We start from the raw sequence: 19,283 nt of genomic DNA, 5'->3' as shown, positions 1-19,283 counted from the left end.
AAATGCAGGCAGTTAGCAGTCCGCATTACGGCAACGCTGTTCTGGCAACGTGCGCTAGATGCAACATTCTTTCACCTCGCCTTAACGTTCGCTTTGTTTAATTTCTTAAGTCTAAAGTATCCCTAACCATTTCCGGGCCGCGCGAATCCACCGGAACTCGATTCTGCAAAACAGCGGCGGCCGCCGCGTGTGTACGCGCTTCCGCAAACTCGACAAGTCGGAGGTTCCCGACGGGGGGAAAAAATACAGAAACTTTTGCCCGGCGTCCATTTGAACCGAGCAAAATATTTGTTCGGCGAAAGCCGAGGAGCCGGATGAAAACCGGTTCGAGCCCCATAAATGGAACAGAACGGCGGGCGAGAGGTTAAGCGAGAGCGGCGTTCGGAGTCGGTGCGCCTGAAAATCGTGACGCCTTCGGTTTATCGCGGCGTCGAATCGATAGCGCGCGCTCGGCGGATCGACGACGAGTGGAGGAGGTACGCGTTCGATCAGACGCGATCCGAATCTACCGCGGGACCGAGCCGCGCGGCACGGCGCGGCGCGGCGCGGGGCGGCGCGGGGCGGCGTGACGTCATTTCCTCCGCGGCGTCTCTCAGGGAACGTAAACAGAGCGCGCGCGGCAGTATCTAGTTCCCTGCACGGCAAATAAAAGCAGGGTATCGTTTTAAATATTTCCTTCGCAGTTCACCGGCCGCTGCCTCGCGCTCGTGTTATACGAGGCGGGACCGAGGCGCGGGTGGAAGCGGGTCGTAGCGGGGTGGTAAGGGTAGCGGGAAAAGAGACGGAGAGTGGGAGAGGGCGGAGATAGAGCGATCTGCCGAGCCGCGAGTAAATTTCCATTTTCTTGTTTATCGGATCGAGAGCGTTTGTGCACCGATGTCCTCTGTGTTTGCGCATAAATATTGATGCCCCGGAGCCGTGCTCGCGCGAGCGGGGCGCCGCGGGAGCTTGTTTGTTTCGACCGCGGATACGGCCGAAGTCGCGGCCCCCTGAAATGATCTCGCGGTAGAGCGGACGGAAGAGTATTTTATATCGGAAATACAAATCTCGGCCGGCGGTTTTCGACGGGATCACGTCCGACGATCAAAAAGACGATACAGAACGGGCTCCTCTTGGATCGCGCGGCCTCCACTCCGCGCCCCCATCCACGGTCGCACCCGCGGTCGCCCGAAAGAGGGAGCGGCCGCGAGGTACGAAAAGCTTTTAGCTGCGGGGCGAACAAAGGAATAATCGATAGGGCGCGATATAAATTAGTACTAGGCCGCAGAGTGTCGCCTCGCGTGGCGTCCTCGGCCCGGCCGCCCATTATTCATTCGGATGTAAATGAATCCGACCGAATTGGAACATAAAACAATTCTCGGCAGTACAGGCCGAGCAAAGCTTTGTGCCGCGGCCCGCGCGCGCAAAGTGTTCGCTGTTTGAGCACTTTGTTACCGGATAAATATGAACGGGAAACATTCCCCTGGAAAAACTGGAGACCGGATCGGCTCGGCTCGCCCCGGCTCTGCTCGGCACGGCTCCGCTAGCTGCCGCACGGCATTATCGGCTTTGATCCCCGTTGTTCGCTAACGAACCTCTTCAAACGGCATCAGGACCAACAAGATCGCTCGGCGACCAACTGGCCGAACAATGCGCCCGTCGATCGCGCCGTTGCCTCGCGGCCTTTTCACAGAGCGCAGCGAAATAATAATAATAATAATAATTTGCTTCCGGCAGCCTCGAGCGCCGCCGCGATTTTTAAGCCGCTCTTGAAGATGCTTTCGTCGACGCTGCGGTAGTTCCGACGGTGAAAGCTCCCGCCGCTTTTCGGTGCTTCTAATTTCGGATTCAATCATCGCGAGGAAAAAGGGCTGCGCGTCTGGGGGATCGGCGGGCTCCCGTCGCAGCGCTGATTTATTAATTTTCATTAAGCCGCGAGAGCCGGGCGCTTCGTCGGGCGAAGGACGCGGAAGGCGGCGTCGCATGAGCGGCCGATGGAGGCAGAGAGACTGGGAGACGAAGTAAGAGAGAGAGAGAGGGAGACTCCAGTGCAATAACGCGTTCTGTTTGCCGAGTCCCCGACGAGGATCCGGTTCCCTCTCGTTAACCTATTAACATTTTATTGCCGGCAATCTTTCCGTGGCTCGTCGGCACGTACGCGCCGGTCCGCTCCGCTCCGTTCGGCGCTCTCCGCTCGCGGGCAACGAGCAGCGAACGCCGCTGCATGTCGGCTTAACTTCTTCCGGGGTGGTTCCGTTTCGGAGGCAGGGCTCGCGCTGAATGGGCCGACCGCGAGAAATTTGTGAGCGGAGAAACGCGGGCGAAACGCGAGTTCCCCGTCACGGCGCGATTTACTCGCGAGCACGATCTACGAGCCGCGTCCGGTTCCACCGATGAAATTATTGCGGTTGCTCCGCGCTGGTCGTGGAGCGTCTTCGACGCCGAGGAGCTTGCACGTCTCTGGAAGTTGAGGAGCGCTCGGACGGAACCGCTCGTTATATGCTCGCACTAGACGCCGTCGCGACCAGTTTACAGGCGCGTAAAGCCCGGGCCCCGGCCGGTGTCACGTGGCTAAATAATGGAATCGGATCGAGGCCTATAAATGCGTTTATAGGCAACCCGACGCGAGGCTGCGACAGTTTCGACGGGGACGGTTCGATAATTCGAGGCGGCTCGTAAAACGGCCCGCCGCGACCACCCTCGCGGTCTAATCTCGTTCCGGCAGCGTCTTTATGGCGGGCATATCAGGAACGCGCGCGAAACTGTTTCTGTCATCGTTCCAGACTGTCTGACAACGTAATCAAGTCGCGACGGGACCCGTAGATTTCGATCACGGAAACCCCGACTGCGAACTGCAAATTCTCTGCTTGCTTCTACGCTCGCACGAGAACGGTTGAGACGTTCTGATACCTTTTTGCGATTTATTAGACCGTGCGATCTGTCGCGATTCAGCTGTAAATCTTTATGCAGATTTTAATTAGCCCTGACATGGTATGCGTCGAAGATCGACCCACGATATCAAAGTCGTTTGATTAATGAAATCGAAACTGAAAGGTGAGAATTTACCGTAGGAAATATTAAGTGAATTCTTTTGTATTCTTAGTATATGGTCTTTTGTATAAAAATACATTTTAAAACCTAGTTGAAAACTGGTGTCGCCTACAGTGGCTCATAAAAGTATTCGTACACCTTTTAAAATGCGATAATTTTTTGAAAACTGAACTAAATGACTTGAAAAAGGGATTAGTCTACTAAACGTTGGTTAAAAGGCTTTTTTTAAATTTTGCTATTACTTGGAATGAAAAGAAAAAATGAAAAATCCTTGTCTTTTAACTTTTTTATCTGAACCTATGATGAGAATTTAAAAATGTGCTGAAAATTTAATCGAAATCGGTTAACCCAGAGTCGAGCTACGGACGTTGAAGGATTTTAGAAACTGCAGATTTCTTCGAGTTTTTGGTCAAAATCGCGATAAAACTGTGATTTTTGCGATCTTTAATTTGTTGTAACTCATAACAACGTGAACCGATTCCGATAAAATTTTCAACATGCGTATGAGTTACCGAGGTCTACGAAAGAGATTTTTTAAATTTTCGTTATAGGCTCAGATAAGAAAGTTAAAAGACGAGAGATTTTTACTTTTTTGTCGCTCCAAGTAATAGAAAAATTGAGAAAAAAGCATTTCTGCCATCGTCTAGTAAACTAGTACCTTTATCGCCTAAAAAAAAGTTCAAATCACTTAGTTCAGTTTTAAAATAATTAACGGAGGTACAAATAGAATTGCATTAAGATACTGAAGAAGGAAAGCGAGCTGAGTTTCTTCCTGACTAGAAAATTATGCGCAGTGAGATTAACATAGGCGCATAAAAATCATTGTAAATTGATAAACCATGTGTGTGTGGCTGCTTTTGTCTAGCTTTTAATTTAATCGCAAAATGAAACTCTGTTCGATCCACTAAATGAAGGGAAGTGCATGGTTCTGTTAACAAACTGATTACAAACTGTTCGCAATCGATTTCGAGCGGCCTGTCTGTACGAGCGAGCAATCCGAAACGCGTGTAAGCATTTGGAAAGTTAATTGCGTGTAATTTGAAGAGCCGGAACAATGCTTGAAAAATGGTTCAAAGTCGTAGAAAGGGTCCGCGAGCACTCCGGCTCCGAAAAGCTCGCCTCGGTTGTTTTTTTTCAAAGTGAAGCCCTTTTCGAGTTCTGCCGGGAATTTATCGTTCCGGCGCAAACAATTTTCCACGTACGTTTTTCGGAGCTTCTCCCAGCCTGATCGATGTTTTCTTAATATCTACTCGCTTCTATCTCGCGTATTGAAAAGTGCTGGTCACGGGCAGATTACATGGGGAACTTTTCGATTAATTTTCCGCGTATCGGCGGGACGCGACGACGCGCGCGTCCGATTTCCGCGCTTCGGAAGAGAGCACGCAATCATGTAATAGCACTGGCACCGGGCAAAAATCGATCGAAATTCGACAGGGACCGCACTTGTGTCGCTTTGCTGTTACGACAATGGGAAGCGTCGGCGAAGTGAGACCTTACGATTCAATGAACGACAATCTCGTTTGTACGCGAACGAGGCTCTTAATCCCTTCGCAGGAACTCCAACGCACGCGCCACCAGTCGCCGATTAACTCATTCGCAACAGTCGCGTGCGGCACGAGGCACGAACACCGGACAGTAGATCATGTAACCAGACTAAACACGTGGTCGTGTTCGTTTCGCGCGCGGATCGATCCCGTGGCTAACGAGGAATGCGTCGCTTCGCGATTAGGATGCGTTCCGTCGTGCTGCTCCCTTGCGAGGAACTTGCCAGTGCAGGAAATACCAGGAAACGGTTATCCGTTGCCAGTCTTAACCTGTTAACCGGTCATGACGGAATATTTCGTCATGCCAGGAAGACAATTCCAATGGACATGACGACTTCTTTTGCTGCTTTATATTTCGCATCGTTCTTATTCACTTCGAATTTTCACAGTTTAGTAGACTAAAAGTGTCTCTGGATATACTAAAGAGAATGGTGTAACGAATAACAGGATATACAGAGTGTCTCAGAAATATACAGGATGTCCCAAAAATGTCTCGCAATCCGAAAGTGGCGGACTCCTCGGGTCATTTGAAGCAACTTTTTTCTGTACAAAAATTTTCTCCGAGGCACCATTAACGAGTTATTAACGAGAAATAGTGACCAATCAGAGGCGAGCTCAGCTGGCGCGAGGCGACCGAGCCAATGAGCGGAACTGGGCTTCGTGCGCTGGTTGGCTGGGCCGCCTCGCGTCGGCCGTACTCTCGATTCTTATTAGTCACTGTATTAAACGAAATTAAGTTAAATTAAATTAAATTGAATTACTTCAAGCGTGATAATATAACTTCTCAGTGCGATGAAAGAAGGCTCCATTGTGAAACGAGTTGAATAAAAGTTAATTCCCGGTTAACAGGTGAAAGGTCGGATAGCGATCTTATCGCTTTACATTCGCCATAGAACTTGACTTTCCCGCAAAAATCGTGGTCTTAGGATGGATGTCGCATCCTGATTCGAAGAGACGCCAAAAATCCACTTAGGAGAGTCTATCGAAATATTTATCCAGAGTTCGGAGAGGATCAGAGAAAGGAGCTCCGGTCATCGCAAGTGGCATCCGTCTCTCGCATCTGCCTCGGATCTTCCCAAAGATCGCGACTCGATTAGGAACGCTGCGGGCGTTATCGCTCCGGAATCCCTCGAAGAAGGTATTTTAAGGACACGGAGAGAGACCGGAATCGCGAACGGACGCTAGCAGGTGTAGCCGAGGGCATTCAGGGGTTTCCTTTGACCATTGGGGCGCCGCTTTGATGTCGACTGTAATGGAATCTTTCTCTCCGTTTCACCGCGACGACGAAGACGACGACAGCAGAGACGAGGACAAGAAATTTCGCCGGGGACGCCGATACGAAACTGTTGCGCAAGCGGCTGGCAAGAGCCAGGGTGCCGGAAGGGGGAAGGCGACCCCCGGAGCTGCCGCGCGACATTAATTCTCCCCGGGAGTCCAATCGACTTGAAAGCCCGCCGTGACTCGAAATTCCGCGTCAATCAAATTAAGTAACAAACAAGTTTACAGTGGCGCGATATCGCGCGGTGCGGTGCGGCGCGGAACCGAGCGGATCGGAGCGGACCCGGGGCTTTGATGGAGCAAGGAAAAATCTGCGGTCGCATTGGCACAGCTGGACGACGGCGTTCGATCGGCCACCGGCGCGATTTTTCATTTGCCTCGACGAGAGACGAACTTTTTAAGTGCTTTTCGATCGTGCTCGAGAGACTTCGATTCTCCTCTCTCTCTCTTTCCGTTCCCCTCCCGCGTCCCGCTCTCCACGGGTGAGAACCTTCGATAAATCATACGCCGAGCGACGAGCTCGACGGTAATTCGGGAATTGAAAATAATTGTCGAGCGACCCGGCAACACTTGGCTCGCGACGTTCATTATTTATTAACGATGTAACAGCAGAGGACGTCGAGCCTGGTCGCGTAACAGATATCGCGACGCGGCGGGGCGGGGGGACGAGTAGATCGGGGTGAATTAAAATTCATTGGGCGCGGACGCGTTTCTGGGACGCGCGTTTCAACCGACCCGGGCGTGCAGGCTCCTCGCAATTATAACATTTACCCGTTAATTTACGGACGAGGGAGCGCAAAGAACGTCGCGGTAGCGCTCTCGATAAGGGCTCTTACGCGACGCTGCACTTTTGTCAGCCGGCGCTCACCCCTCCAACACTTACGGATGACAAATTAGCGAGATAACTACTGCCGCCGGATAATAAACGCCCGGGAACACGGTTGTACGTAACGGCGACGCACGAACGTGATAATTTCGGAATAATTCCCGACCGCGAACGCCGACATTGATCAAACTTCGCCGGGGACCGGCGATTCGTCTTCGCCGGGGACAACCGTCCCCGCTCGCTCGATTAATTGTTAATATTAATTCGCACCACCGGCTATCGGCTCCCGTTTCCCATCAGTCTTGATTGTCCCGTGGACGTGACGATTCATTTCGCTCCTCGTCGCGACGGTTTAGCCGATCCCGTATTGCCACGTCCGTTCTCTAATGACCGTTTCCACGACGGCATAAGCACCGCGTGCTTTATGAATTCTTTGCCAGATTGCGGTGTACCGAGACCGATCAGCTATTTCCATTCGATCTAGGAAATCGGTCTTTTTCTGGAGACGCGACGGGCGAACAGAATTCTTGTAGGATTTTTAAAAGATTTTTGCAACGATGATCGAATAAAGTTGTCATCGTGGACGGACGTTTCTAGTAAGAAGTTGTTTACGCTAGATTTACGGAGCACAAAAACAGCTGTTTTATATGTTAGTTTATAAAAGTAACATTGAGACATTTATTCTGATTTTTAACAGGTGTTATTGTATCATTTGCCGGAAGTGACGTATGAATCGAATAAATAACTCGTAAATGTATTTTTACGATTTGAATAATTGTAAATTAAGAAATTAGTGACCCGTCATTTTGACGGGTTCCGTAAATCTAGTGTTACGTATGAATGTGATTCCGTTTCTTAAGTCGGGACAAAATTCTGTTCTCTTGTCACCGATATTTAAGCATTCGAAACAATATACAGGGTGTCCCAAAAATGTCTCGCAATCCGAAAGTAGGGGATTCCTGAGGTCATTTGAAGCAACTTTTTCCTTAGCGAAAATGCAATCCGCGGCTTTGTTTACGAGTTATTAACGAAAAACAGTGACCAATGAGTGGCGAGATCATTTAGCGCGAGACGGCCGAGCCAATGAGCGGAACTGGGCTCCGTGCACTCGTTGGTTGGGCCGCCGCGCGCCAGCCGAGCTCGCCTCTTATCGGTCAGTGTTTTTCGTTAATAACTCGTTAATGGTGCATCGGAGAAAATTTTCGCAAAGGAAAAAGTTGCTTCAAATGATTTCAGATACCTCCCATTTCCAGATTGCGAGACATTTTCGGGACACCCTGTAGATACAAGATAAATCTGAATTCTCTTTTCTTCTTCTAAAAAATTATTGCAAACGAAATCGTAACTGCAAAGAACGTGATACGACGAGGAATTAAGCAGAACTGCTGAAAAATTGAAGTGTGTCGAAGTTGTCATTGTGAGGACCCATTAACGCTAATTTATTGTATCCCCCTCAGTCGATTAGGATTCACAAAACATGAGAGATTCGCGAAAGTAATTCATATTACACAGCTTAACTTTCCAATTTTAATTTGAACTAATAAAATACTTCACTGTCGTGACATTTTTAAGGTTGCTGACAGCGTTAAGCAGAACTTTCGGGATTTCTGTGTGGAACTAGAAGATCGATCATCGCGGCGATGGCGAAGTAAAAATGTTGTGATCGTGGAGACGCATTCAGCCAAATAACCTGATCGGAAGCTGGAAGATTAATCTTCGCGTAAAGCAAAGTACAGTAATATCTCCCTTACTGACGCTCAGATTGTCCGCTAAAATGGATAATTTGGGAAGATAGATAATTTGTGGGCAATTTATAACTATAAAAATAAACCGCAAGGCTCGAATAATCGTATCACCTCTTCCCAAATTGTCCATTTTTGTGGTAAATCTGGGCGTCAATTAGAGAGACATCACTGTAAACGTCAGGGCCCGTGAAACGCAAAAGGATGAAATGCGGGCGAGGCGAACCTCGTCAGGGCCTTGTTCGCGTTTCTGTTTCGTATTGTGCTGGGATTATAGGGCATCGGTAAATAACATCGTGAAAGTACAACGGCGCGTGATGCGCCGACTGGTTTATGGCCGTTTGAGCGTGTTCGTGGCTAGGGTGGACGTCGCAACGCCATTTGCCTCGCGATTGCGCAAGAACCGGGCGGTTTTTAGTCTCGCGAGAAATCGAAGAGTGCCGCGGCGACACGTTGGGTTTTACGAGGGGCGGTCGCGTTACCGTTCCGCGGACAGTAATTGAAAATTACGAGGGAACACGCGACGCTCGTGAAACGTCGTCCCTGGGATTCGTCTTCCGTCGTTTTACAGCCGTTCGAGGCTCTCCGCGAGCTTGTCGTCGATAGGGAACTTCCTGATCGAACGACGCTATTAATTTCCATCCTATTTCACGTCGCTACCGGTGAGCAGACCGACCGGTCTTTTTCCCCGGGAGCGTAGTTACGCGGCGATTCCAAGTTTCCCGACGAGCCGACGATTAATTCGGCGCGCCGCACCGTCGACGGACGTTATCGAGTCGATTGTTTCGCTAATAAATTCCAACGGAGGAAACTAAAATCAACCGGACGACTACGGCGCCGCGGAGAACGCTTTATCTTCGCGCGTTGATTTATTAATTACGTTCGAATGCCGGCGAAAAATTAAACTTCCTGCCCGGCGGCTGCAATCCATCCTCCGTCGCTCTCGCTTTCTTCGCCCCTTCTCGACGCCTCGACGCGCGATCGAAGCCGCGATTTTTTCGCGCGACTCGTTCTCCCGCGGGGACGCGAAAAAATGAACCCGTTTTTGCGGTCTCTAATTGCTCGGCGGTTCATTAAAAATTCTGTAAAATACAGATCGACTCGTCATTACGCGCGGCCATTAAAAGGTTCGCGGGAATTAAATTGCGGGATCGACCCTCTGGATGCGTTGTCGAGCCCGTTCGCCCGCCGAAAAATAGGCGCCGATGCGAAAGGTGCAAGGCACCCAGCGACTCGCGGAAATTACAGAGAGCCTGCTCCGCGATTATGGATACGAGTCGCGCGTCTCGAATTAATTGCGGGAAAGAGAAACGCGCGCGCGGAACAACAATTTTCTTACGGTTCTCCGAGACAGAAAAGCGTCTTCGGCAGATATAAAATTCCGCGGCCGAAAGAGATTTAATAGCTTAGCAGATTTCGTTGGGAGGGTGCCGCGACCCTGCTCACTCGTTATTAGGACAGATACCTTGGGGCAATTGTTGGATACCTGTAACGAAATCCCCACACTCTTCGGGAACTTCCGATTTGCTTCTCTTACGCAAAGTCAATGGCGTTCTCGCAGACAATCCAGACCCTCATAAATTTTAATGTTGCTAATGGATGTAGCAGACACGTATTACTCGGCACATCGGGAGATTGTCATGCCGATCCCACGAAACGAATTTACAACGTTGCGAACACACCGTCGAGCACACCAACACCACTGGTACCATTTAACCCGGAATAACAAAGCGAGCCAAAGCTTTACCCTTCGGAAAGCGGACGCTTTTGACGACAGTTAAGTCGAATTGTTTACCAATGTTTCTTTCAATTACTGTAAATTCTCCGTAATTGACAAAATCCACAAAAATGGACAATTTGAGGAGATATAACCCTGCGGCTTTATTTTATAGCTACCGATTGTCAACGACTATAAAAACGAGTAGCAAGGCTCGAATAATCGCATCAACTCTTCCCAAACTGTCCATTTCTCTGCTCAATCTGAGCGTCAATTAGGGAGAATTTACTGTACTCTCAATGGCACTTCTTAATTTCTGGTTGCACTCAATTCAGTGAATTAGGAATCATAGTGACGTAAGTTATATATTCAAAAATTTTTACTTATGTCTTAAACTGTAATTCACATAGAGATGCCAAAATGTTGAGAAGACAGTAAATTATAAAGTTGTTCTAAATTAAATTAAGTCTAAATTATATTAACGGTAAACTTAATCAATGAACAATGCGGACTTAATTGATCAGCCTTTGCTGCGATATAATCATCATGAGCGAAATGAAATCAGGAAAGTTAGAAGAGAATCAAATTACCTTTGAAACGCTGACTTAATTTGATTAATGAAACTGAAACTAGAATATTATATAATGGATGGTATTTGAACTCTTTCGCGTCCTACACGAAAATGAGTTAAATTCGATCGGGTAAAATTCAATTTGCTCGAATATTAATTTTGAAACTAGTAAAATGAAGAAAAGTAAATTAAAATGGAGGAAGGGGCGAGGTGTACGAGGTGTTTTGTTCGAGTGTGAGTACAAAAGGATATCTCGGAAGCATACAAAATTATTCAACTAAATGAGAATTATAATCGATAATTTATGGTATTAACAATAATCCTCAATTCCTGTATATAATACCAAAATTGCAGTAACTTGATACAAACGCATCCGACGCTGCTCAGCAGCGACTGTTGAATATTGGTCGTCGACCTAGGCAGAACGTAAACATAAGCTAACTATTTACCTTTATCGAATTAGGAATAATATCGTATAGCGCCTCTTCGGATTTCTCTCAGTGTCAGCTGTTACTATTTGAACAAAAAATATAGCCTTCCATTTAAGAAAATTAGATTGACCTTCAGATCTTCTGTACTACTCCACTCGCAAGAAAACAATTAATACTGCACGATGTAACCCGTTCCACCAAACAACTTTTGTAGAAACATTTTTTTAATAACTATAACTCCTTCCGAGATATCCTGTTGTACTCGCATAAACAAGACACCCTGTAGAGTAAACGCTTGCTTGCGTCGTGCATAAGCAACACGCGCCAAGAAGTGTCTAAAATGGAGGCGAGGGTGGACACAATGAAGAAGTGTTGTGGCTCGAAAGGAGGCTTGGAGCGGAAGCTGAAAGGAGGACGCTGGAACTTTTTGTGTGGCAAGGAGCGACGGTGCACACGTACATATTTTTTTAAAGGATCCTGGTCGCCGTAAATAGACGAAGGGGGAGGAGAATGGAGCGAAAATCGAGAGAGGCGCGAGCGAGATCGCGGAGGGCCGGAAACTCCGAAGACTTTGTCGAAGCGGAGGAAAAGGGTCAACGGTTTCCATTACAATACGCTCGGGGCTGGTGGCTCGTGGCGTTGCGAGTTGGGAGCGAAGTTGGAAGCGGCACGCACACGAATACATCATCTTTAAAGAGTAGCGGCAGAGAGAAACGAGAGTCTTGCCAACAGTTGAGTCATCAGCGAAGAGAGGGCCGACCGGCTCCGCTCGGCTCGGCTCAGCTCGGCTCTTTCGCTATAATCGTTCCTCCGTGGATAGTAAACCGGCCGAAAGGCCGTCTGAAATTATTACGGCGATCAGGGCCGTGCCGTTCGACCGCGGGACCATGCTGTCCACTCAGAGATACGCTGCCGATCGGTTCAATCCCGCAACTGATTCGCGACATTCAAGAAGCTTCGCTAAAATTGCTCATCGCTTTTCTTTGCCATTAACCCTTAGCGCTCCGAAGGCTCCGCTACGGAGACATTTGTCATTTATTCCGTAACTCCGAAGGCTCCGCTGCGGAGCCAAATGATTTTAGCATACGTTATCCTCGGCGTTAGCAATTGTTATCTGTAGTTAAAACGTGCTAAGTCTGTACCAATACGATTAAACCATTTTTTGACCTTTTCTATGGTTAGCAACATGGAGAAAAATAATTATTATGATGAGAATTTAGAGCCGAGTGATACCGAATACGTATTTGATTTTGAAGAGTTAAAAGACATTGTGGAAGACAATATTGCTTATGATTCTGACACTTCAAGCAGTAGTAGCGAAATTATACTACCAAAGAGACGAAGAATGAGAATTATTGAAAGTGAAAGCGAAGATTCGTTACAAGACTTGGATGAATGGCGCGATGTTACGGAAGAATTACATATTCCAGATAGAATTCCTTTTAGTGTATTGCCACAGGTCATTGGACCACAAGTTCCTACAAACATTGAACAGCCGATACAATATTTTAAATTATTTTTCACGGACGAATTGGTAAATGAAATTATAAAGGAAACCAACAATTACGCAGAAAATGTTCTAAACTTGAAAGAAATATCTAGTAACTCTATTTGGCAAAGCGAATACTGTGACACTTGTCCAAGTAAACCCAGAATGCACATGGGAGATTGTTACCAAAGATATCACACCATGGTGAATTACAAAATTAAAAATTTACCTTTTATTTACAGTACGAAAATGTATATTTATAAAATAAATGAAATCAAATGCATACACAAGAATGCAGTTTTTCCGCATCTTTTCCGCTCAAAATATGACTTCCTTTATCTTAGGCGCTCCGCTCCAAAAATGTGCCGGAGTTACTGGTAGGCAGTACTCGAGAAACGCGCGGAGCGCTAAGGGTGAAATGTAGCAGCGTTACAAGTTTGACGGAGATAATATAATATAATATAGTATAATATAATATAATATAATATAATATAATATAATATAATATAATATAATATAATATAATATAATATAATATAATATAATATAATATAATATAATATAATATAATATAATATAATATAATATAATATAATATAATATAATATAATATAATATAATATAATATAATATAATATAATATAATATAATATAATATAATATAATATAATATAATATAATATAATATAATATAATATAATATAATATAATATAATATAATATAATATAATATAATATAATATAATATAATATAATATAATATAATATAATATAATATAATATAATATAATATAATATAATATAATATAATATAATATAATATAATATAATATAATATAATATAATATAATATAATATAATATAATATAATATAATATAATATAATATAATATAATATAATATAATATAATATAATATAATATAATATAATATAATATAATATAATATAATATAATATAATATAATATAACATAAAATAATATAATAAAAATATAATATAAGTATTAAACTGCGTTTCTCCGCAGTTTAATATTTTCACTGTTTTAAATTATGTCTACACATCTTTGCCATAAATGCGTAAAATTCGCAGTCTAGCTATAAGTGGCACGGCTGTTCTTATTCAATGAAAAGTAAAGGAACAGGTCAAATAAAATGGTGCACGAAATATTTCATTTGGACACGATGGAACTTTTAATAAATCTTGTTCAGCAACATGTATGCGTTACGCGAACACCGAGAGACTGACACGGGCTAGTCGCTCAAGGGGTGTCGACATAGTGATGACATTTTCTGTATTTTATTTCAGAACTTGTTTACGTACGTAACGATAACTCAGGATCTATTGTCAATTTTTTTCGATAGACAGTCTAGTTCTCCGAGGAAAATGTTTAAACTCACTAGTTTAAAAAAAAACCTCGACGACGAAGGGTTGAAGCGGCATTCGCTATTCGCAGCACAGTTCGTAAACATACGTTTTGGGAAAACAAATCGAAATGTAGGACTCGAGTTTTCGCAACAAAAGTTTTCGCATAATACGCGCGCTATTCAGTAGGTTACCGGATAACGTGTCTGTTCATGAGTGACTGTTTCCACTCCTTGATTTTCGAACTCAATTTTCTCGGGAACAAAGCCGCGTGTAAAAAAATTTCATTCTACATTTCTCGCTCGCTTTTTTCACGTGGAATCGTCTCTTTCGTCTCTTTCGCACAATGAATTCTGCGACACGCTGTATAAAAAAAGCAACTTGATACACGTCGTAATGAACTCCGACAAGTGACACAAACGTGGATCATTTTCGAGGATTTATTACATGGAAACTAAATGACAGAGAGCTTGAACATTTTTCGGAATACAGTCTAGTACGATTCGATGGTACGTGAAAAAAGGTGCTGTCTTTCATAGCGCCTCCAACGCACGATTTTTCCTGACTCGTTCGTAAAAAAATGTTTCCCTGAAACTGAGAGACAAAATGATTCGCAAAGCGAAGCGACTCTTTGTGAAATACTGTTAAGTGGAAAAAAATGGTACTACATAATCCTATTTTTTCCTTTCAATTCTGCGGCTGCAAGGAAAAATGTCGGAAGTCACAATTTCAATAAATTTAAGTTAATGCTTTAGTTGAACCGTAGTATATGCGATTTACGTATTCATCAGAAAATACATCACGAAACAAATTCTACAGACTTAAAAGAAAGTTATGCAATTTGAAACGCTACTAATACGAAGCATTGGTGATCGGAACTTTCAACGACGATATCTCCCAAGTGAAATCATGCGATTTGCGGCGTTCTTCCCACAGAATGTTCCAAGGTGTTGCGCGTTCTGCAGATTGTTTTACGAAGCAGTCGGCGAACAGCACAAACCAAACCCAACACGCAACCAAAATTTCCCTACGAGCTCTCCCATCACGGCCGAGTCAGCGGCAAACACTTCGCCAGCCCTACGTCGTACGGCGTCCCGGTAATAAATTCCTAAAAATCGGATCGCCACAGGGAAGTACCTCGGAGAGATCGAAGGATCGAGGTAATCACCTTGATCGCGAGCGGCGATCGATCGCAGGTAGGCACGCGACGCCGCGGCAGAAATCGATGTCACGCGAGTATTATTCTTGGCAACGATATCAGAGGCGCTTCGAGTTCGGAATCCGGTGAGAGAGAGAGAGAGAGAGAGAGAGAGAGAGAGGAAGAGAGAGGGAGAGTGAGGGAGAGAGATGGAGGCAGGAGAGGATGAGGAACGAGGCGAAAGGAAGCGGCGAAAGTTCGCGAGTCGTTGAACGATATCGTTGCCAAACACGAGTCAACTTTGTTAAGTAGGTATTAATGTATATATCGAGGATGGCAGAAAGATAGAGAGAGAGAGAGAGAGAGAGAGAGAGAGAGGAATAGAGATAGAAGAGGAGAAGGGAGACTTGGCAACGCCGATCCGACGAATCAATCCAATTCCTCGGCATCGTTTCCCCGCAACGAAACACGTAATTTCCGCGTTTCGTGAGAGTCTCGAAATTGAAGAGTCGGCCGGCCGAGAGCCGGAGAGCTCGGCTGCCATTAACGGCGGCTTCGCTACATTCTAACGCGAACCTGTGTTCCCGTAAATGAATAGTTCCGCACGCGGTCGCGACAAGTCATTATTCGAGCGCTTTTCCGTGACACGGATACACGCGACGCCGCACTACCCTCGCCGTTCTTCTTTCGCGTTTCTCTTCTCCGCGTCGAATTCGCCTCCCACACCACGCATCATGTCCCCTCTGTTTTTAATAGTCGTTACCGGGTACTTCGCCGTCGTAAATGCTAATCGCCGCCGGCATTCGGCGGCACGGGACACGTTCGAATGTCGAATCGTTTCGAATTACGGCGGAACGTTGCGAATCGTTGAAATTGTCGCTCACCGTTTGTGCTGAATCCTGAGGCCTCTGCGGGGGTGCAAAGGGATGCCGTCTTTCAGCCAGTGCACCCTAGGGGGCGGGGACCCCTTCGTTCGACACACCAGCTTCACTCTCTCCCGTAACCTGACTATCGAGTCCCTGAGCTCGGACAACGTAACCTCCCTCACTGAAATCAGAAAGAACAATCGTCAAACAGCTGTAAGGATCGCGCTTCTTTTTCACGTTTATTTGTAATACAAGTTATGAGCAATGGTACTTTTCGTGCTCTCATACCAGTCTGTCTTGCAAAACGCCTAATAATTTAGTCAGCAATTTAGGAATCTACTTTTCCGAGCCTTTGTACAACGGTCTTTATGTAACAAAATACTTTCATGCGATCCCTCGACTCGCGATCTACTGGGTTGGCAAGAAAGTAATTTCGATTTGCACCAATAAAGAGGGTATCCCAAAATTATCGTATTTCCGAGAAATGAGGGGTTCCTGAGGTCATTTGAAGTAACTTTTTCCTTAGCGAAAATGCAATCCGCGGATTCGTTTACGAGTTATTAAAGAAAAACACTGACCAATGAGCGGCGAACTTGACTCGCGCGAGACCAGTCGAGCCAATGAGCGGAACCGGGCTTCGTCCGCTCGTTGACTCGGCCGCTTCGTGCAAGCCAAGCTCGCCTCTCATTGGTCAGTGTTTTTCATTAATAACTCGTTAACGAAGCCACGGAGAAATTTTTTCTAAAGGAAAAAGTTGCTTCGAATGATCTCAGGAATCTCCAATTTCCCAGAAGTACCATAATTTTAGGGCACCCTATATAGTGTTATGTTTGCATTGTCATTCTCTTATTAAGGTTGTTTTTTTGTCTTCAGCTTTGGTAGTTGACACGTTTAGATTACTATATGAACAAATTCCGTGTAGTTTCGTTTACAACTGATAGTTTGCTGTCAATTTTAACATGGAGTGCAAAGATGAACATTTTTATCAAAAATGAATTTTTTACTAATAAAAACCAGAAGTTTTATGAGCGCGGAATCACGAAGTAACCAGAAAGTTGGCGAAAGGTCATCGAACAGAATGGAAAATATTTGACTGATTAAAGTTAATTTCTTGTATAGAAAAAATTGAGTTCTATTTCACATTGAAATACCGAAATTACTTCCCTGCCAACCCAATAGTAACCGTGCTCAACGGTTCTGACACTTCTTCGTACGCTACTGGACTGCGAACTTTTCCAGAAGGAAACTTCCAAAGTTCGAGAAAAGTTCGCGCCCTCTAGAATGGTTACAAAATTATAACGTTAAATTTAATTCCCCTGCAGAATTTATTTGATTTCTCCCTTTCGCGTCCGATGCAAACACTGTTGTTGATAGAGCATTTTGTGTCCGTCATATTTCTACGCTGTTGTTTGCAATTTTTCGCCGTTCCCTGCCATCTCGCGTAATCCCTGAACCAACATCAATCGCCTGGAACAGCAGTTTATTTAATTACACGATCCTACGGTACCAACATTTATGATTTTACTCTCGCATAAACGATAGCCGGTTTCATTCGTGCAATATTGATACATCAGGTTATATGGAACAATTAAAACACCATGCCAAAACAATTTAGTGCAGCTGCAGCGTTCGCGATGCGCCTAAATATTCAAAATTAAATGTTTTTAAGGTACGGGGCGCAATTTTATCGGCCGCTATTGTATCGTACATTTCGTGCATTATTGCGTCCGCCGTTGCACGCGCCGTCATAAATATTTGGAGGGTTTTCGATTTGAAATAATATTATCATTAGACCGCGGATTTTATGCATTTATGGGGAACCGCGATTATCAAAAATATCCCGTGGCGCGTAGAATTAAATGAAGCCCAACAAGCTGAATTAATTTCCATTCGATTGTAGCGCGGTTATTATTGTACGCCGGTGACAGGAATGATGAATTTTCGATTCGTCAGGCTAATGGCGCGCGCGCGCGCTTTCAATTGTTATTCCCGCATGTTTCGTTTCCTAAATTATTGTACACAAAGAGTTCACGCGATTCGTTCGGTTTCACTCACCGTTTTCGGTTCGTGTTTTCACCGTTGAGAACATCAAACGGAACCCGATCCTGATAGAACATTTCGGTACACCGCACGAAATGCTACTTTAAGAGCTGCATCATTGATATCCGATTTAGGACCGAGAAAAGAATATTTTCCCTGGGAGAAGGGAAAGAGAAGGGGAAACCTTATTTCGCCGCACGAACGGGACAATAAAACTCGAAGCGAATGTTAAGGGAAATACTCGGGCCGGCGAAAGGAATTCTCGGCTCGGATTTTTCTTAAAACGATCTGTAAAGATAGCACGGCACAGAAAGCCGCGCACAAAGTCCGGTCACAATACCATCCCGCGGAAGCGTTTTTCCACTTTGAGGAGCCGGTGTGCGCCCTGGGCGAGGTGGCCGAGGCATTTTGTTGCGCGCAAAGAACGATCGCAGACAGTAAACTATTCGTCACGGCCAATGAAAGAGCGGGTAGCATAACGCGGGCACAACGAGAAGCGATTACGAGGAAAGTTGGCAACGATGTGGCTTCCTTCGCGGGGAAATACCGAGGCGCAATGAATTTCACGGCGTCCGAACCCACTCCGGCGAAAGAGAATTTTTAAAGCGGCCACTCTTTCGAACTTCCCCGGCCGCCTCTCGCCTCGCCCTTTTCTCGCCCCTCGCCGTCCCCGTTCGCCGTGCCCCCCTGTTCCCCGTCGCGTCGCGGCCTTCTCGGGGAAAGTACGTGTCCCGAAGTTTCGCGGAAAACTTCCGGCGAAATCCCGACGGAGTTTTAATAAAGTTTCCGCGGGTCGTGCCTTCCGCCGTCAAAGGAAACGACTCCATGAGGGTATAGATAGCTCGTCGTCCGGCGGCAGCAGCGAGTCGCTGCTACACTAACGAATCTATTTTTCACGGACTCGCGTTACAGCTGCATGGTAATGGACAAACTGCCAAGAAAAGTGCACCCCTTCTACTCGGTTCGCCGCCCTCGGATCTTCGGCGAACGAGGGCGGCGCGGTGGCAAATTGAAAAATACCTGAAACACGATGCTCTCCCCATTGCGGAACTCGCATTCAACGAAGTCGAATCTCCTCGCGGGAAATCTGATCCCCCCCCCCTCCCTCCTCCCTCCCGGCCGCGAGCCACGTCTGGCCGACTGCATGGACCGATTACATTGCGGCCGGGATTATGTTTCAGGGCCGAGTCGGTTTCGCTCGAAATCTCCGGACACTTGCTCTCGACGTCGTTATCGAATTCTTCGCGG

General features: G+C 45.9%; 1 protein-coding gene across 2 annotated transcripts in view; it reads right to left on the bottom strand.

The window, feature by feature from the left end:
* vn (membrane-bound neuregulin protein vein) overlaps positions 1 to 19,283 on the bottom strand; it is a 391,821-nt gene that overhangs the window by 149,100 nt on the left and 223,438 nt on the right. For both annotated transcript variants that reach the window (XR_013034198.1, XM_076524696.1), the window contains exon 2: positions 16,014 to 16,176. Coding sequence is in view for 1 of the 2 variants with exons in the window: in XM_076524696.1 (XP_076380811.1) it covers positions 16,014 to 16,176 (163 nt within the window). In the remaining variant the exon portion in view is untranslated. The remainder of the gene's footprint in view (positions 1 to 16,013; positions 16,177 to 19,283) is intronic.

Source organism: Megalopta genalis, chromosome 10, assembly GCF_051020955.1.
Source record: "Megalopta genalis isolate 19385.01 chromosome 10, iyMegGena1_principal, whole genome shotgun sequence".
In the NCBI taxonomy this organism is placed as follows: Eukaryota; Metazoa; Arthropoda; class Insecta; order Hymenoptera; family Halictidae; genus Megalopta; species Megalopta genalis.
This window is presented reverse-complemented; position numbering and strand designations above follow the sequence as displayed.